The sequence below is a fragment of the Lygodium microphyllum genome, chromosome 17 (assembly GCF_053477565.2).
Source record: "Lygodium microphyllum isolate KBCC chromosome 17, Lygodium_microphyllum_v1.1.10, whole genome shotgun sequence".
Classification (NCBI taxonomy): domain Eukaryota; kingdom Viridiplantae; phylum Streptophyta; class Polypodiopsida; order Schizaeales; family Lygodiaceae; genus Lygodium; species Lygodium microphyllum.
The window spans coordinates 106,942,783-106,963,201 of record NC_141151.1 but is presented as its reverse complement, the minus strand read 5'-3'; the positions used below and the strand labels follow the sequence as shown (position 1 = coordinate 106,963,201).

The following is a 20,419-nucleotide window of genomic DNA, read 5'->3' as shown; positions in this document are numbered from 1 at the left end:
TGGCTACCACAGTTCACATCCTCAATCGATCTCCCACTTCGGCCGTTGACAGGATGACACCTTTTGAGGCTTACTTCGGGACTAAGCACAATCTCTTATTTCAGGATCTTAGGGTGTGACACTTATGTGCACATTCCGAAAATGCAGCGTGATCGGTTCGAGGCGGCTTCCCGACAACAAGTTTTTGTTGGCTATAGCTCCCAATCCCAAGGTTATCGTTTGTTTGATCCCGTCAAGCGGGATATCTACACGAACCGAGATGTGCGATTCGTGGAAATTCCGGCTACAGAGGGGGGTGAGGAACACCTTGTCCTTGGAGGTCCAGGGAAGAGTTTGTCAGAGTGCAGCGGTGCGGAAGAGTAGGACTGAGAGAGAGAGAACGCAAAGAGAGAAGGGAGAGAAAGAGACAATGGACAATGAAGATCTGCTGTATAAAGAATGCTGAATACAAAGATATACACGGGCGCAGTGCGCTGGACTGCGTGTCTCCACCTCGACGATGCGACCTGCTGTCCATCTCGAAGTCTGCTGCAGTCTGCACTGTCTGCTGTCTGAAATCTGTGAACAGAGACAGAGACTGCGTGTCACCAGTCTGTAATCTGCATCAGAGAAGAAGTGTGTAGACTGCTGAAAGTGTCGACTATTAAATAGTCGAAATCTGCCACGAACTGGGGCGCCAGAAACAGGGCGCAGCCTAGAAACAAGTCGGCTGCATTAAATGCAGCCGACTGGGCTGCAGACAGTCGGACTGCCACGTGGCAGTCCGACTGCACAGTCCGACTGACTGTGCAGGCTATGATCTCTAACACCCCCTCTCAGAGCCTGGACAGGGCAGAAGCCTGAGGGATCTGGAATGTTGCCGAAGTAGAGCCTAAGGAAGCGCCTTCGTAAACAAATCCGCAAGATTGTCCTCCGTCTTGCAATACTCCACAGTGATGGTCTCATCCAGAAGCTTTTCTCGGATGAAGTGGTACTGAATCTTAATGTGCTTCGTCCGGGCATGAAAAACAGGGTTCCTTGCCAAGGCAATGCAACTCTCATTGTCACATCGCAGCAATGTAGGACGAGTCTGGGGGCACCCAAGCTCCTCCAACAATCTCTGAAGCCACACAACCTCGCAGGTGGTGGAAGACGCGGCCCGATACTCCGCCTCAATAGACGAAAGGGCTACCGTGGGCTGCTTCTTGCTACTCCATGAAATAACACCTGCACCCAAAGTAAAGCAGTAACCTGTAGTAGACCGCCTGTGGTCCACGTCACCGGCCCAATCCGAGTCGCTCCAACCTGCAAGTACAAGATCTGACCCATCTGTCCCTGTGGGGTAATGAATCCCCAAATCAGACGTCCCCCTCAGATACCGAAGTATCCTCTGAGCAGCCTGCCAATGCACCGTCCTAGGTTCACTCATGAACCCTGCCAAGAGCCCAACAGCAAAACATAGATCAACCCTGGTGTTGAGAAGCCAAATCAAGGACCCAATCAACTGTCGATAGCGGGACGCATCCGCCAAAGGAGAAGCTGAATGGGAAGTGGCCTTCCAGTTCGGATCCATAGGAGTAGAGAGGGCCCGACAGTCTTCCATCTCAAAAGACACCAAGAGCTCCTGTACATATCTCTGTTGGGAGATAAAGATCCCCCTCGGAGACTGATAAATCTCATGGCCTAAAAAGAAATGGAGTAGCCCCAAATCCGTCATCTCGAACGTCCGATGTAAAGCTGACTTTGTCTCCTGGACCTGCTGTGCATCATCACCTGTGACAATCAAATCATCAACATATAATACAAACAGCACACAACCATCCTCGGAAGTGTGAACATACAGCTGCGGATCGGCCTTGGACCGCCGATATCCCAACTGAGACTGGAGGAACGAATCAATCTTCTCGTTCCAAGCTCGCGGGGCCTGCTTGAGGCCATACAGAGCCTTCTTCAGCCTGTAGACTTTCCCATCTGAAGAACCAAAGCCAGGAGGCTGCTCCACATAGATCTCCTCCTTCAAATCACCATTCAGGAAGGCCGACTTTACATCCAACTGATAAACAGGCCATCTCCTATGGCCAGCCAAAGCAAGAACAGCTCTAATGGTTGCCATACGAGCTGTGGGGGCAAAGGTGTCATGACAGTCAATCCCTGAGCGCTATGCAAAACCCTTAGCAACAAGGCGAGCCTTGTGCTTATCCAAAGTACCATCACTGAGATATCTGGTCTTGAAGACCCACTTGACTCCAATCACCTTCTTCTTCGCGGGGCGTGGCACAAGTGACCAAGTGCCATTCCTCTCAATAGCCTCCAACTCAGCTTCCATAGCTTTCTTCCATGGGGCGGACTGTAAAGCCTCCTTCACGGAGGTGGGCTCTCGATCCTGCATAACACGGGACATCAAACAATAATTGGAGCAAACAAGCTCCAAAGAATGCGCCTGGTGCCTCCGTGACCGCCGTGGACCATCCTGCGGTCCCCACTCCTCAGGAACCCCCTCGATCCCTGAATCACGGAGTGTGTCACGGGCCCAGCGAGGAGGAGGCCGAACCTCCCCTCGTCGTTCTCCATCAGCAAAAGACTCTGGAATATCCACCGGTGGTAACTCCTCAGAGGTGTCCGGTGGAACAGTAGACTCTGTGTCAGAAACAGAATCATAATCAAAAGGCACGGGCTCCAGTGGAACTGTAGAAGGAGCCCAACTCTCCCCTGGATCTCCAAGAACAGGATGCTCCTCACCCGTTGAAGTAGCCGGAACCTCCATAAACCGCACGTCACGGCTAGTATACACATCCCGCTTGACGAGATCATACAATCGGTAGCCTTGGGACTGGGAGCTGTAGCCAACAAATACCTGTTTTCGGGAAGCCGCTTCAAATTTATCACGGGGAGCCTTGGGAATGTAAACATAGGCATCACCGCCAAAGACTCGAAAGTAAGAAACATCTGGCTTCGCCCCAAAATAAGCCTCAAATGGAGTCATCCCTTCCACAGCCGAAGTAGGGGATCGATTAAGGATGTGGACTGCAGTAGCCACAGCCTCGGCCCACAGAACCTAAGGGGTCTGTCGGTGCTCCATCATGGTGCGCACCATCTCGATCACACTGCGGTTCTTCCGTTCAAGAATACCATTTTCTTGAGGAGTATTGGTATTGGCAAACTCCTGGTGAATTCCTCTATCTGCACAAAACCGAGCAAACTCATTAGACACAAATTCACCTCCCTTGTCGGATCGCAAGGTCTTCAACTTCCGGCCTGATCGGTTCTCCTCAAAGAGAAGCCAATCCTTGAAGTGCGAGAAAGCTTCTGACTTTAATGCCAAAAAGTAGGCCCATGTCATCCTGCTATAGTCATCTATGATCACCATGAAGTACGAGCTCCCACGCAAGGACTCATTCCTCATAGGGCCACATAGATTCGTAGATACTAGCTCCATCGGTGAAGTAGACCGCCGCGAAGCTGTGTGGGGAATGGCATCTCTATGCTGCTTCCCCCGTATGCAGGAGACACATGGCTGCTGGCTCACCACGATATCCGGCAACCCTCGAACAAGCTGTCCACGTGACGCCTTCCGAAGATAGTCATAGTTCAGGTGACCAAACCTGGCATGCCATAACTCAGACTGTGACTGTGAGGTAAGAAGAAGAGTAGAGAGGGCAGTGGAAGACTTCAGTTTGTAAATGCCGTTCTCCTCATATCCGGATGAGAAAACCTTCCTCGATCCACGATCAAGGACTCGCACAGTAGAACTGTCAAACTCCACCAAAAGACCAAGGGAGCAAATCTTATGAACTGAAAGGAGATGGTACCCTAATCCTGGTACATGCAAAACCTCTGAGGTATGGGTGCCACCTCGTCCATCCGGAATAAGCTGCATCTTATCCCGACCTGCAACAGAAACTGAAGAGCTATCTCCAATGAGAACTTGCCCACGCGAGGGTTGCAGCTGGGCAACACCATCTGATGAAGGAGTCATGTGCCGTGAGGCACCACTATCAACAATCCACTCTCGAGCTTGGGGAGCCGTCATCGCAGCATCAGAAGCATTCGGTGAAGCGTCCTCAATGACAGTTAGATGAAGAAATGCAGCTGATGAGGGTGCAGCCACCGCTCCAGAATCCTTGGTGTCCTTCTTCTTGGTGTCCTTCGTGTCTTTGTCAGGGCAATCCTTCTTCCAATGGCCAGTCTTTCCACAAATATGACATGTGGAGTCTTGGTCCTTGTCCTTCTTGGACTTGTTATCCCCCTTCTTCTTCTTTTGGTCCTTCCCCTTCTTCTGAGAGGCTTGACCTGTCAGCGCCTCCGACTTGGAAGCATTCTGTCCCTTTAACTGTTCCTCTTGGTACAAGACCATAGGAACCAACTCTTCCCAGCGAAGAGTAGACTCTCGCCCCGAAGCAATAAGGGCAGAGTAAAATGTACCGAATCGTGGCGGCAACTGGGACAATAGTGTGATCGCCATGTCTTCGAAGGAAATCGGCTTCCCCGCATTCTGAACCTGCATCTGTAGCTGCCTTAGTTTGTTAATGTGCTCCCGTAGCGAAGAAGACTTATTTACGGACAAGGTCCGCATCTATACCTCCAAAGAAACCCTCTTCATCAGGGTCATCCGATTGTACATTTGATCAAGCTTCAGCCATATTTCACGAGCCACCGTCAAGTGCTCGATATGAGCGATCACGGCTGTAGTGCATGATAGAAAGAGAAAGGATCGAATCCTAGCATTCAGTTTGCCCCAATGAGACTGGGCCCTGGCCAACTCCGCACGAGCATCGGAAGAGAGTTTGGAATCATCTCTTACCGAGGGCCGGTCAATCTCCTCCTGTACCAACTCCGCCAAATCATAGGACTCAAGGATGGCCAACATCATGACGTGCCAAATGCGGTAGTTGTCGCCGTCGAGCTTCTGATCTGTAGGAAGAGCCGGTAAGACAGGCACCTTCCGGTCCATAATCGCCTAGAACTCCAAGTCCATCTCTGTAGACATCTTCACCTGCAATGCCTTCTCAAACGCAAAAGCAGCCCCCTCTGACTGGGTAAACTCAGCCTGCTAAGGCTCTTCCGCGTCCTGAAGCTTCTTCACCCGCCGGAGGCGATGAAAAAGCAAAACCTGCACTTTTAGGCTGAAAACTCAAACTTCCTCCACGTCAAACAGCAGTAAACAGCAGCAAATCCACCACCTGTACTCCTTTCCTGTGCGCCCACACTCGTTTCAGCCTTGTTCCAAGGCGCAGCCCTCCTGTCTGCCCTTAAACGCAAAAAACGCAAATTTGTGTCGCGATGGAAACTCCTCTTCAGGTTGATTCTGCGCTCAGTCAGCCCTCAAACACTGCTCTGATACCATGTCAGAGTGCAGCGGTGCGGAAGCGTAGGACTGAGAGAGAGAGAAAGCAGAGAGAGAAGGGAGAGAAAGAGACAATGGACAATGAAGATCTGCTGTATAAAGAATGTTGAATACAAAGATATACACGGGCGCAGTGCGCTGGACTGCGTGTCTCCACCTCGACGATGCGACCTGCTGTCCACCTCGAAGTCTGCTGCAGTCTGCATTGTCTGCTGTTTGAAATCTGTGAACAAAGACAGAGACTGCGCGTCATCGGTCTGTAATCTGCGTCAGAGAAGAAGTGTGTAGACTGCTGAAAGTGTCGACTATTAAATAGTCGAAATCTGCCACGAACTGGGGCGCTAGAAACAGGGCGCAGCCTGGAAACAAGTCGGCTGCATTAAATGCAGCCGACTGGGCTGCAGACAGTCGGACTGCCACGTGGCAGTCCGACTGCACAGTCCGACTGACTGTGCAGGCTATGATCTCTAACAGAGTTGGGCTCCCACAACAGTTTCTTTGGAGCCAGAGCCTCTTGATGGAGATTCTTCTTCTTATTCAGAGTCTTCTCTTCCACCAGCCACCCCCGAGGAGCTTCCACCAGTGGATGTACCCGAGTCTTCAACAGATGGAGAGCGACAGGGAGAGGTTCATCCTCCTCCTCGTTGGGCCCGTGACACACTCCGAGATTTAGGGATCGAGGGGGTTCCTGAGAAGTGGGAACTACATGGACATTCTTCAGAGCTTGTTTACTCCAACTATCGTTTGCTGACCCATGTTATGTAGGATCGTGAGCCCACTTCAATGAAGGAGGCTTTGCAGTCTAATCATTAGCAAAAGGCCATGGAAGCCAAGTTGGAGGCTATTGAGAGGAATGGCACTTGGTCTCTTGTGCCTCGTCTCTCTCATAAGAAGGTGATTGGCGTCAAGTGGGTCTTCAAGACCAAGTACATTAGCGATGGTTCTTTGGACAAGCATAAGGCTCGCCTTGTTGCTAAAGGTTTTACTCAGCGCCCAAGCATTGATTTCCATGATACTTTTGCCCATACTGCTCGTATGGCGACTATTCGAGCTGTTCTTGCCTTGGCTGGCCATAGGAGATGGCCTGTCTATCAGTTGGATGTGAAGTCGGCCTTTCTGAATGGTGACTTGCAGGAGGAGATCTATGTTGAGCAGCCTCCTGGCTTTCGATCCTTGGATGGGAAAGTTTACAAGTTGAAGAAGGCCTTGTATGGCCTCAAGCAAGCTCCGCGTACATGGAACGAGAAGATTGACTCGTTTCATCAGTCGAAGTTGAAATATCGGCGCTCCAAGGCTGATCCACAGCTTTATGTACACACTTCCGAGGTTGGTCATGTGTTGTTTGTGTTGTATGTTGATGATTTGATTCTAACAGGGCATCATGCACAGAAGGTCTGAGAGACCAAGACAGCTTTACATCAAGCATTCGAGATGATGGATTTGGGGCTTCTTCATTTCTTCTTGGGTCACGAGATTTATCAATCTCAGAGGGGAATTTTCATCTCTCCTCGGAGGTACATTCAAGAGCTCTTGGTGACTTTTGAGATGGAGACTTATCAGCCCATTACTACTCCTATGGATCCGAATGGGAAGGCCACTTTACACTCAGATTCTCCCATGATGGATGCTTCACGCTACCGTCAATTGATTGGATCCTTGATTTGGCTTCTCAACACTCGTGTTGACCTTTGTTTTGCTATGGGTCTTTTGGCAGGGTTCATGACTGAACCCCAATAAGTGCATTGGCAAGCTGCCCTGAGGATTCTTCAGTATTTGAGGGGGACCTCTGACTTAGGGATTTCTTATCCCGCAGGTACAGATGCTTCAAAATCTAGTTCTTGCAGGTTGAAGTGACTCGGATTGGGCTGGCAATGTGGACCACCGACGGTCTACTACAAGCTATTGTTTTACCTTGGGTATAGGCGTTATCTCTTGGAGTAGCAAGAAGCAGACCACAGTAGCCCTTTCTTCTACTAAGGCGGAGTATCAAGCTACGTCTTCCACCACATGTAAGGTTGTGTGGCTTCGGAGATTGTTAGAGGAGCTTGGCTGCCCCCAGGCTCGTCCGGTGCGACAATGAGAGTTACATTGCCTTGGTACGAAATCCTGTATTCCATGCTCGGACGAAGCACATTGAGATCCAGTATCACTTCATTCGGGATGGGACTATCGATGTGGAGTACTGCAAGACAGAGGATAAACTTGCAGATTTGTTTATGAAGGCGCTTCCCCAGGCTCTTCTTCGACAGCATTCCAGGTCCCTCAGTCTTTTGATCCATCCAGAATCTAAGAGGGTGTTAGACAGTCATTTCCTGGACAGTCATACGGAAAAAGAACACATCAGCAATCGGACAGCAGGCAGCGTACAGGTGCCACGTGGCATAGCAGGTACAGGCGCCACTTTATGGGCAGTCCAACAAATTCTGCATTATTTTAGGTGCAGTCGGCTGCATTTAATGCAGCCGACCTGCTGCTATGATTGCTATTTTTCCTGACTATAAATAGCCAGCCCCTAGTGCACACTTATTTGGTCATTATTTAGTGATTCAGATTTTGATCTTGAGTTGCAGCAGTTGGACAACAGTCGACTGCATTTAATGCAGCCGACTTGCATTATTTTTTGTGTTTTCTTGGCCTATTTATAGTCCCTGATTTTGACAATCTTTCTCAGTTGGTTTTAACAAATTTCAGGCTGTAGACCTTGGAGACTGCTCTCGAGGCTTACAGAGACTGAGATCTTCGAGGTGGAGACATACACAAATATTCTCTCTGCACCTGTGTATATTTCAACATCCTTATACAGCATTCCTCACTGCAGATTTTTTGTGTTTCACTGTCTCTTTCTCTCTCTCTCTTCTCTCTCTATTCACTCTGTCTTGGTAATTCACTTCCACATTGCTTCATTCTGACAAGTGTCCCATTCTATGGGTCTTTGTTGTATAGTCTATAATGAGTCATTATCATTGTATTATTATATTATATCACACTATCCATGATCTAAGAGCAGATGTCAACAGTTTAGTCAGTGAGTCTAACCGTATGTATGTGTGGGTTGGGCATTGTAGTCTATTATAGGTATTCTTTATTGTCATCTTTTTGATCATTTAGGCCATTTATTGCCGACCAACTACACCTTGATATTAGTCAGCCTGTTTATTTCTTGGCATTATTTTATGCCTATATATTATGCTCCCTACTCAATCAATATCAACATCCACTTGCAGATTCCTAGTGCATGTCCTATTGGAGAGATGGAGCCGGTGCTAGTGCCCACGCAGCTAGTTGCTCACTCTTGTACACAACTGTCTGGTGTTTGGTATATGGATTTCATTTCCTAAACATATCTCTAAGTTCTCCCTTTGCAATGTTCTTTTGTTGTCTTCTATTTTCTGTTTTCTATTGTGTCACGGAGTCTATTCTCAATAGTTTTCTGCACTTCTATTGTTGCACCTACATCTAACAAAAGTGCAACTAAACGAGAAAAGAAAATCTTATTAAGGCGATCAAAGCTATTGGGAAGAGGTGTTGGATTGTTGTTGCCTCCTATTGGGATTGTTTCCTAACCATTGGAGACCATTTTTGGTGAAGGTGATTGTGTATTCTTGACCTTGAGAAGCTAGCAATTCCTATCAATGCACTTTCTCCTAAAGATTACAATCTCTAATGCTCCTATCTCTGTTGTTGAGTCCATTTTGGGCTAGAAAACAAGGACAGTAGCTCAATTTCACTAATTTCTCGCAACAAATCTCTAAATTTTCTCTTCTACAGCTTCCTCTCTATTTTCTCAGCCATTTCAAGATTTGTCTCAAAAGATCTCGGCCAAATTCAATCCTAGGAGAGTGCAAATGAAGAATTTATGTTGTAGACCCTAATTTTACACAACAAAGAGTATGATTTGATAGCCGCCTCAAGAAATTTGCTCAAAATTTGGAGCCTAGGACTTGGAATTCAAAAGCTGAAATTTGGAATTTCAAGGAATTCCAAGAGGCCAAATTAATTTTGGGGCTAAATTTGTCATCCAAGGAGCAAGGCGAACGCCAATCCTCTCTTCGATCAAGGGGCGAATCAGATTGAAAGCTTGCTGGTCATTATTAACAGTGAGAGGCATTTGGATTAGTGGAGGAGATTGAAAGAATCTCAATGTACTCCAACAAAGGAATGGCTGAGCATTAAAGCAAGAAATGTCTTCATATAGTGAGAAAGGATCGAGTAGTGGTGATGCTTCTCAGTCGGAAAATTCACAAAATGAAGGGGGGAAATCCATTGACTGATCCTAGACAAGGCTCGCAGCATGGGCAGCAAGCTGAAAATGTTGATGTTGACCTAGATACAAGTGCTTCTAGGTCTCTTGATGCCAATGATAAGCAAGAAAGTGAAGAATACGATGACAAATTCAAAGATAGATTGAATATAGCACCTGATATGTTTCCTTAGTTGGCAAAGGATTCTCAATTTACTCAGTTTTCTAATTCATCAAAGAAGGACGGCAAAGTGAAAAAGAGGAAGTCATCCTCTAGATCTTCAAGACAATAGGATGTACCGAAAGAAATGCTAAGACCATCTCATGATGCATCCGATGTCAAAAGATGACGTACCAATGAGACAGTAGGGTTTGCGGGGAGGAACGCAGACTGAACTCGGCAAACCTGGAGAAGAGAAAAAAAAAAGAGAAGAAACTTTGATGAATGGAATGATAAAGACCTGAATCATGGAGTGAATGTGATACAAGGGAACAAGGGTGTCGTAGCACAAGGAAGATGATGAAGACAGCCACGAACCACGAACCGCAATGTCCTCCTGAAGGGGTAGTGGAGAGGCTGGAGAGAAGAGGTGACGGGACTGAATGAATCAGCCATGATGAATGAATGAGAGTGGCCTATAAATAAGCATAGTCAATCTAGGATGGCGCGCCTTTTTGGGGCTGCAAACCCTAAACGCAAAACGCAGAAACACAAAAAACGCAAACTACAGGTGAAGGGTGAAGGGTTTCTCGACATCCAATGTTGTTAATGAGCAAAAATTGTTGGTTCCAATGGGGCAATCAACGCAAATGCAAGGCCAGCTTAGAAGTGTCAATCAAATGGGATATGCATAACAAGGTGTAGGCCATCCGAGATGCCTTGGCAGTGGTTCGATTTTCCAATCAATGGCTGGAAATACTTCAACCATGGGAATGCACGGACAAAATATTCATAGTATGCAATCACCAATGCAAGGAATGCAAGGCCTAATGTATTCGGGAATGGCAAGTGGACTGCAAAATCCCATATATAGTAATGTTGGCATGATGCTTGGGGCACAAAGTACCATGTTAGGTAATGCATTTATGAAACTTGGTATGTCTTGGCATCAATGGGCAAAGCAAAGGATTATAATAAGGGTGGAAGAGGAGTGAAGTTTGGATGGAGTCTTTAGTGAGGCACAAGATAGACTAAAAGCATTGACAAGTATTCAACAATTTGACATTGCCTATTCAAGAAGAAACTTCACAAAGTCTTCAAAAATCCAAAAGGCCACTCCTTTTTCTAAAGTAATGCATTGCAATGGTGGTCTACCATCTTGATGCAAGGAAAAGCACCGTCATCATGGATTCACTTTAAGCAAATGTTTGCTTCTACATGGTTGACAAGTACTTTTGAAGTGGATGTAATGACCACATGGCATAATTTTAATGCATCGCAATGCAAGAATTTAGAGCAATATAATAAGATGTTTTGGGAGGTGTTGCTGCCTATTACTTCTTATCATGTTGTCCCTCTTTCTGAGGAGATTGAAGAGTATTGTTGTGGGTTGCCTGAAGAGATTTGGGATTTTTGCATAAAAACTACTATAACCAGCACATCACAACTCATTGAGGCAGCGTGTACTACTAATGCTTTGCTGCATTGAAAGTCTCCAGCCTTTCAAGATGATGGGGAAAAGTCACCAAAGTAAATTCTCAAGGCTGAAAAGAAGGGAAGACCTGCAAATAAGTTCCAAAACAAGCAAAAACAGCAAGGAAGAACCTGGAAAAGTATTTCTCAGATGGCTGCAAATAAATACATCATTTGTATGCAAGAGGGACACATGGCTAGGAGCTGTCCTAATAAACAACAAGCAAATAAGGCTGAAAATAAAGAGGATGCAAAGGTTAAGAGTCCCTATAGATTAATTATCAATTAGAGATGCAAACCCGGGTCCCAAGCCTCTCTACAAGCCCTCACCGATTTTATTGGTGAGGCAAAAAGGTGTTTCTATGCTGCTTTGAATCAACTATAGAGCTCTTAACAAGGTACTAGTGAAGAATAAGCCTCTAATGCCCAAAGTTAAGGACCCTTTTTATCAATTACAAGCGCAAAATTCTTTACAAAACTATATTGGAGATCTAGCCATCATCAAGTTAAGATGAAGGCCAAAGATGTTTCTAAATGGCATTTACAATCAAGTATGGGCACTATGAGCTTTTGGTGATGTCTTTTGTCTAGTTGATCAAGTAGCAACACCTGTGGATGACAATGCTCTATGGAGGGAGCAAAACACAGTCCTCCAAGCAAAGGGAATGTTAGAGAAGACAGTGGACACTAGGTGATGATGGATAGCAGTAGAGGAAGTGAAACCTAGTTGTCAAGATTTGTCAATGACAAAGAAGATGCTGAAATCTCTCTAAAATGATGGCTCTTTTCAATATGACTGTTAAGAGAATGGAAAAGCCAAAAGTATCTTATAGCCCTAGCCTATATTTTAGGCCCAAGAAACAAACTTGTTGGTGGTTCATGTAGAATGCTTCTATCCATGGCTGCAATGATTCATTTCGATGACCAAACAACAAAGTACGACTCTAGATGTATTAAGGCCACCAAGTTGCATTCACAAAGCTCATTGTCTATTACAAAACAGACCTACAAATGGAAAATGACCCCATTTGATGACACGAAAAAAGGCCCCAAAGCCAGTTAGTACCACTAACATGGCATTTACAAGGAGCATACATGCCACAAAGAGTAGTCCAACTTAGCACAATAAGAATTTAAGAAAAACCCCTCCCCCCCCCCCCCCCCCAAACCTTTTATTTTAATCCAACTGATCTTTGAAAGATACCTGCAGCCTCTAGATCTGCAGTAATTGTACCAAGCTTCACTGCAAGGGGATACTTGGTCTCCTGATAATGCTGAACAGCATGGTCATTGCCACCAGTTCCATCCCAATTTCGTCTTCCACACAAAATCATACCATCTGTCAGGTTCAGCCAAAGATTGTCGACTTTATCACACTTGGCACATTTCCAGCCAGAAGGCAGCACAACGACCCCATTGTCAAGTTGCTGCAGCTCAAAGGCATAAGAGCTGACTCGCTTTTTATCAGCAGTCCAGGCTGCCACCTGCTCCTTTCGCTCTGCTCCCACTGCTGCCAGTACTCCATCGACTGCAAGCCTGACCTAACGCATTCAAACATTTGAGAGAGTAGTGCAGGTGAACACAACATCCTAAACTGTTCAAAGCTTTACTAAACTAGTCAGTGAAGGCTAGCCACCTTTTCTGGCAGCTCCACATTTGGAAATGGAAGTTCCACAAAATCCGGCAAGACAACAATACTGTAGATTGTCTCATACTCCTGTTCCTTGGTGTTAAAACCTCCATCAACTCCTGAATACCAGCAGGGTTTGAAACATCAGAGAACTGCCAAAGTTGAAGATATGAAAGCCTAAAATAGGCCAAATACCTAGAGCAAGTAGTGTGGGTTTCTTGTGAGGTCGATCCTCATCTTCTGGCTTCGGCCTTTCTTTGATATTCAGGTAAACACAGCTGCCAGTCTTTTGATATTGCCACAATACATAGTCTCTTCCAAAGGCAAGAAATGAAAAAAGATCCACGAAAAGACCACCCTCGGACCGCTGCAATCATTGGAAACAAATGTAAATGAAAAATTAATGGCCAGGGTCAGATGAGATTGTCCAAAAGTGATTATGATTCACACATCAGAGTCAACAGAATCCTTTCCAGAGAGTGGCGAGTCGACAGGATTGCTTCCGGCATGTGTGGTAACGTACATACTTAGTCGTGTGCCATTGAACAGGTGTCTAATTCCTTGCTAAGGTTTATAAAAGTGAATGATTGTAATTGTCAACCAAATTTACCAATGCACCTGTGTTGGATTTCTCAGCATTGTGACTCGATACAACTACTAGGAATTCGTACCTCAAAATGCAACCAGGATGAATTTCTCGGTACAAGAAAATGGCTAAAAAATATACAAAAATGTGAATAGCTAATTGCATAAGCTTTAAGAAACCTAAGTGAGAGTACAGAAGTTCATACGGTGAAAGTAAGCTGGGACCAGCAGATATTCAAGTTACTAGTTTAAGACACACCAATGAACATATATATAAGAGAGAGAGCGAGACGTTTCATAGATCAGAGAACTAGTTGAGACCATACCGGTGTATCAAAAGATATGCAGCACTCCTGCTTGTAGATGCGATTGGAAGGCTCAGGAATCCTGACCTTGGAAAGGTGTGAGCGAAGTAGCTCCATGAAACCTGAGGAGCCCCGGACTACACAAGACAGGATTCACTCTTCTTACTAGACCTGATCAATCAAAAATCTGCTTCTGGAGAACCAAAAGGCAGAAGAAGAAGAAGAAGAAGAAGAAGAGGAGCAGGCAGACGTAGCAGCAGCAGCACAAGGCTAACGTATGACCCTACGCAACAGGCTTGGTATTGCTTCAAACTTCTTAGGTGCCTATATTGCTTCAAACTTATTAGGCGCCTACCTTCCTACCAATGCAACTTCCTAGTAATGTATGATGTTCCCAAGTGTGCGTTGGTAACTACTACCCTAGAATATTTGCCAAGGTAGAAAGGTTGGTTTGGGCTTCGAGTGGAACGTGGAGGAAAAATCGGAGCTAAGAGAGCCATAGGACATGGACTAAAAGCGTTCACGTGGATTGAGGAGGCCAACCACATGGTGGCTCCACAAATTTCAGTATTGCTAGTTATTTCTCAATGTAAGAATATTATAGGCAAAGGAGGTGCCATGATCCTAATCAAGGATTCATTCCTCCCCTAGATGGCTTGGGTATATGACATTTGGTCAACAATGGTCATAGAGATAGAAATGTGAGATGAAAAATCAATAATGGCACCAATATACACATCCAACTCTCTACAACCAATAGTCCTATTTAGCTAGTCAATTGGATGATGACCTATAATATTCATGGAGGGATTAAAATATGACCTTGGAGGTAGGAGATAGATATCATGGCAATAGTGGATTTATTGGTGAGCAGACAAGTGAATTAGCATATGCTACAAGCTATGTAGCAATTATAGGACTTACCAAGAATCTTCTATTAGGGTCAACAACGTGTCTACACTTGGTATAATCATCATAACGGGGACTCTTGGAAGGCCACTGTTTGGATAGAATCTATGGAAATAATAAAGCATGGTGGCTATCAAAAGATTATTGTAAGTTCAATATCCTCTCAAAAATAGCGGCTTCTAATCATTGTTCTATAAAATTCAGTTTTGAAATTCACTTGTGTGGTTGATCTAACAAAGGATTATCACCTTTTAGGTTAAGTGCATCATTTTTCAAAGACCCTCGAGTTGTAATGAGGACTAAGTATGTATGGAGTTGCATAAATGGCCAATTCAAGACCAAATAATGGCATGGATTTTATGCAATAAGACTATCATTGAGGAAGCTAAGAGACATGGTAGAGTTGTTGCTTGTGTAAGGGGAATATCTATGGATTGAATTGGCCAAGCTTTAGGTGCTATCATTTCTTCTCTTAGAATACGCAATAATGATCTTATTCTTTGTCAACTCTTGTAAGAAAGTGAGAATTATATTAAGAAGTAATCATGTTTAGAATTCAAGATGCTAAAACGCAATTAAATGTTTGGTGTGGGAAGCTGATGGGGATGTGCCTACTTCTATTTGAAAAGGAAGGAAACCGTTAGTTGTATTGAAGACAACAATGGGATCGAGTACACCTACAATGAAGATACTATTGTAGCTTTTCAGTCTCTCTTGGCTTTAATTACAGGGTTGGAGTAGTGACACACTATAGCGACTCATGAGATAGTACTCTAGAATGGCTCACTATGAGAGAAAGGGCAATGACTTATGATTGCCTATATTACTATAAGCATTTTAGGCAGCTACCTCCCTATAAATGTAACTTTCTAAGAACCCTTTTCACACAAGGCATAAATTGCCCTTAATTGGCAAGGTTTACATGTTTGTACACATTAGGTTGATAGCACCCTCCCCTGTCATTGAAACAGAGCCTTTGATTTCTATCTCTGCCAAATAGGCAAAGTTTGCCTCAACTATGCTCTTAGAACTGGCTACAAACTATTTTTTCTCTTCTCATAATATTCCATTGACCTATCTATTGCAAAAAGTGTAGGTCCATAGGCTAGAATAACTGGCACAGTTTATTGGGGGCGAACATGCAGGCAGAGTCAATGGCTCCAATTTACTAGTTTGACATATTATACATGTGAAAGACTTATAATAACTCATGTATGATGACTTCCCCTAGTGTGTGTGGGTAACTACTATCCTTACCTACTATCACTGTGAAACATCATGGTTTAATATAAAACATGAGGCAAAGATTGGTTTAAAAACTAAATAGTATAGATCATAATATGAACAATCAACGTTGTATTCCTTTTAAAACAATAATAACAACTAGCTACAAAAGGAGGAAATTTCTATAAACTACATAAAATCTAAAAGGAGTTGTGCAAGAACATATAGGTACGTAGAAGAAATGGGACTTTCTAGGAGGTAAATTCCTTTGGGAAAGGCATGGTAAATCAAAATACCTAACACCAACTACATTGAAGAGTCCTAAAAAGGATTAGCACCTAGGTGGGCTATAGTTGATGAGCATTGAGCAAGAAAGTAATGCCTTGTATGCAAAATCGTCAAGGAGATGTTGGGAGAAAATTTATAATGTGTTTTGGTCATGTGCCTTTCTCCATAAGTAGTTGTGGTGCTTAGAGAAAGAGGGAAATTTATGGTTAAATGAGAAGTAACCAAGGTTGACTACTAGTTTTTACCACATGCTAGCATGCATGCCTACCTTTGAAGAAAATAGTGCAAGATGGGAGTTGTCTAAGGGATGCAAGCTTGGATGGGGGGTAATTGCAACCATGACTACTAATTTGGTGCCTATTGAGAGCTACCATGAATTGACTGAAGTAGTGTGATTTAAGCTAGCAAAGAAAGTGAGAATGCAAGACATCAAGACAAAGAGAGTTAAAAGGCTATTGTTGGGGGTAAAGGCGCCTCTGCCTAGCCGCTTGTGTATTACTACACTGACAGTTTCACCTCCACTGCACATTGCAGGTGGTGGGCGCCCGTCCTGTCACTTTATTCTTTATTCTTTTAGTGACAGTTTGAATAAAGGAAGGCCCGGTCACACATTATGACTGTTGGAGTTCCCATTTCTAGTCTCTCCCTTTCTTGCTCTTGCTCTCCCACTATAGCTCTCAAGTCCAACCTTCGATCCGTCGCTCCCTTTCAACTGGTATCAGAGCTTTGCTTTCGGACCCTTGAGCTTGGTTCCTGGCATTCTCAACATCCCATCGACTCCCTACTTGGATTGGGTCTCCTTCTCGATAGCCATATCCAACTCCTTCGAGCTCCCGTCACTCCCCGGCTTCCCGAGCACCTTCTCGGCATTGTTGGGCACCTTCAAGGCATTACATTAGAGGTATTTGATCATTTTCTTCGGGGTTTACTTCAGTTCTCAGGTCTCACAGGCTATAAACAAGTTTGGGGCAGCCACCATTGAAGCTCCCTCGCTTCACATCTCACTTGTCTTTGAATAAGGCTTGCTGGAGCTTGTTTGAGCCCTTCCTTGGCTTTAACCAGACCCCTCCAAAGCTTGATCACCATTTTTTGCAGCCCCAGGACCAGCATTTACAATTTGCGGAATCACGCAGCCCTCCTATATGTGTCTTCAGCATTGACTATCACAACAATAGCTCTCCCCCTCCATTGGCACTTGGAAAGGCTCCATTTCGGGCATATGAACATGCTTTGATGCTTGGTTTTGATGGTTGATGTGTTGGCATAGCATTTAGATTGATTTAACACTGTTTTGGGACTGTCATAACATTACACAAGCAGTTTATAACAATGTTACACTGACATTTGATGCTATAGCTTGTTTGGCATTGTCATTTGATGCCCAGTTGGTCCCATTTGATGCTCAGATGTTAGGGGAATGTATGCCTATTTTTTGGCAACCATTTGGAGCTGAAATTCTCAGTTTTGAATAGTAAATCACTGTTGTACACAGTTGGACTGAAGTCATTTTACTCATGTATACTTATGTCTATGCTTTTCAGACTATGTTTCGGACATATATGGTGATGTATTAACACTTGGGGCTCGACATAGAGCTTGGTTTTGATTCGGGATCGTTGGTTGAGCTTGAGCTCACTTTGCAAAGCATTTGGATGCTCCGTCTTGGATGTACTTATGGCATGTATGTTGCTTATGTCTGACCGGTCTTGAAATACTTAGCCTATGCCATTACTACATGCTAGTTACATTGTTTGGAGCCGATTGCTACTGGAGCTCGGCCTTGGCTTGACCTTGGATTCTCGGAGCTTACTTGAGCTATTTATTGGCTTGCCAAAGTTGTATCTTGGGATATACTTGATGTCTTACATGCTTATGGATGCTACATACGGATGCTCTATCGCCTACATGTTCAGGATGTACTATTGATGTATTGTCTTGGACTTATGTCATTGGCACTATGTCTTGCCTTGGCTTGAGCTCTTGAGCTCGTACATACGGCTTTTGTGCCAGTGGGAGCATTCTTGAATACTTATCAAACATTGAGCAGGTGGTACTTTTATGCATTGAGCCGTTACATGCTATTGAGCAGTTTACTAACACTTGAGACTTTGGGACTTCTTACCTTTTGGGATGATACATCATATGTCTTGGTTCATTGTATGCTTATGAGCTAAGTCTTAGTTTTGGATCTGTATCTTTATGAACTGACACCTACTTGTATCAAGTTTTGGTAGTGGCAGGAACACTTTGCCCCGTTGCTTGGGGGGTTTGCCTACTCACTGGCAGATGTTTGTATGACATACTTGGGTGTTGGATTCATGTTTATCGACCGTCATATGCTTATGCTATGTCCGCATGATGCCAACTTTGGTCTTGGCAGTATCTGATTGCCTGTTGAGATATCGAGCTCCACTCGTGATATGCCACGGTGACCGTTATGCTTTTATGTCACCGACTTGTCAATTGCAGACACGGTTGGTACACCGCCCATGAATAATAGCTAGATGATAGCTATCCTTTTCTACTCTAGTTCGTGGCTCAGTTAGTATGCCACCTTAGTTAGTTGAGTTTGGTTTGAGACCCATATATAGGGTTCTTCTATTTCTATGTACTAGACTTCTTTTTGGCTTACACAACTAAGAAGAGGAAAACTATTTTCAGCCTCCATCTTTGTGTGTATTCCCCCATTGTGCAAGCAAGAAAGCTACAAGTTGCAAACCAAGTTTGCGGTGTTCTGGTAAGAGGAGTAGTGTTGCTTTCATTTTCTGTTTTGGGAGCATCAATGACTACCACATGAAGGTGAAGAAGATTGCAGATGCACTTGCTTCCATTGGGTCGCCAGTGGAAGATGATGATTTAGTTTCTGTGACCTTAAATGGTCTAGGAAAGGATTATGCGCAGTTTCAGACATCCATTTCAGTTCGTGAAAGATTTCCTGATTTTGAGGAGTTGATTGCTCTTCTAATTTCTGAGGAGCAGAGAAATGGTGGTGCATCTTCTTCAGGAGGAACTTCAAAAGAAGTTGTCTTCTACTCAAATGCTGGAAGAGGTAGAGGCAGAGGTAGAGGAGGCCGATCTGGAGGCTGTGGTAGAAATCAGAATATGTAGCAAACTCAAGAAAACCAGTCCTATGGAGGAGGACGTGGTAACTCTAGAGGCAGGGGGAGCCAAAGAGGTCGTGGTGGATGGCAAAGAGGCCAAAATGCAAACAGCAATGTTGAATGCTACTACTGTGGTAAAATGGGCCATATGGCTAAAGACTGCTATAAAAAGCAGAATGACATCATGAATGGAAAATTGCAACAAGGGAATTATGCATCTTCTAGTAGACAGGGTGATGATAGAAATGAGCATTTGTTTATGGTGCAGCACATGAACAATTCTGTGACAAGTGCAGAAGAAAGCAACGATGTATGGTATGTTGACTCAGGTGCATCAAACCACATGATATGTCATGCAGAATGGATGGAGGATGCAAGAAAAATGAAAAAACCAGGATTTGTGGAGACTGGTGATGATACTGCACATCTTATTGTGCAGATGATGGGAAAAAGAAATACATGTTCGATGTATTTCATGTCCCGAATATCACCAAGAATCTGGTTTCTGTTGGTCAAATGGTTGAGCAGGGCTTGCAAGTCAGATTTAATCCTCATGGATGCTTTGTTGAGGATATGAAAAATAAAGGTCACTTGATAGCAAAAGGAAAGAAGAAGGGTAGAATGTTTACATTGGATGCAGACATGTCTGAATTGAGTGCAGCAATGTTTGCACATGGGACCGGTGTAGTTGCAGATATTGATATCTGGCATAAATGCATCAGTCATGTTAATGTACAGCGACTTAAATCAATGCAAGCCCAAAATATTGTTGCAGGATTGCCTAAATTCAAGATTGCAGAAATGCATAAGGTATGTGAAGCCTGTCAATTTGGAAAACAGGCAAGGAAATCATTTCCTAGACATGTTCAAGAGAGTAAGAAGCCATTGGAATTAATCCACTCTGATGTGTGAACTACTAAAGCTGCATCTCTTGGAGGTTGTCATTATTTTGTCACTTTTATTGATGACTATAGCAGAAAAGTTTGCGTGTATTTTATGAAAAGGAAAAGTGAAATTTTTGGGCATTTCAAAACTCTTAAAGCTATGGTTGAAAAAGAAACATGCCTGTAGATAAAATGCCTAAGGTTAGATGGAGGGGGAGAGTACCTCTCAAATGAGTTTGCAAGGTTCCTGCAGGAGCATGGCATAAAGCAGTGATATTCATGCAGTTATACCCCACA

At 44.3% G+C, this 20,419-nt stretch overlaps 1 protein-coding gene across 1 annotated transcript in view; it reads right to left on the bottom strand.

Annotated features, from left to right (window-relative positions):
* UBP14 (ubiquitin-specific protease 14) overlaps nucleotides 1-14,057 on the bottom strand; it is a 115,610-nt gene extending 101,553 nt beyond the window's left edge. The window contains exons 1-4 of the mRNA XM_087697873.1: nucleotides 13,738-14,057; nucleotides 13,022-13,193; nucleotides 12,833-12,945; nucleotides 12,401-12,737 (exon numbers count right to left, since the gene is read on the bottom strand). Coding sequence (XP_087553999.1) covers nucleotides 12,401-12,737; nucleotides 12,833-12,945; nucleotides 13,022-13,193; nucleotides 13,738-13,833 — 718 coding nt within the window. The 5' untranslated portion in view covers nucleotides 13,834-14,057. The remainder of the gene's footprint in view (nucleotides 1-12,400; nucleotides 12,738-12,832; nucleotides 12,946-13,021; nucleotides 13,194-13,737) is intronic.
* Nucleotides 14,058-20,419: the final 6,362 nt, after the last annotated feature.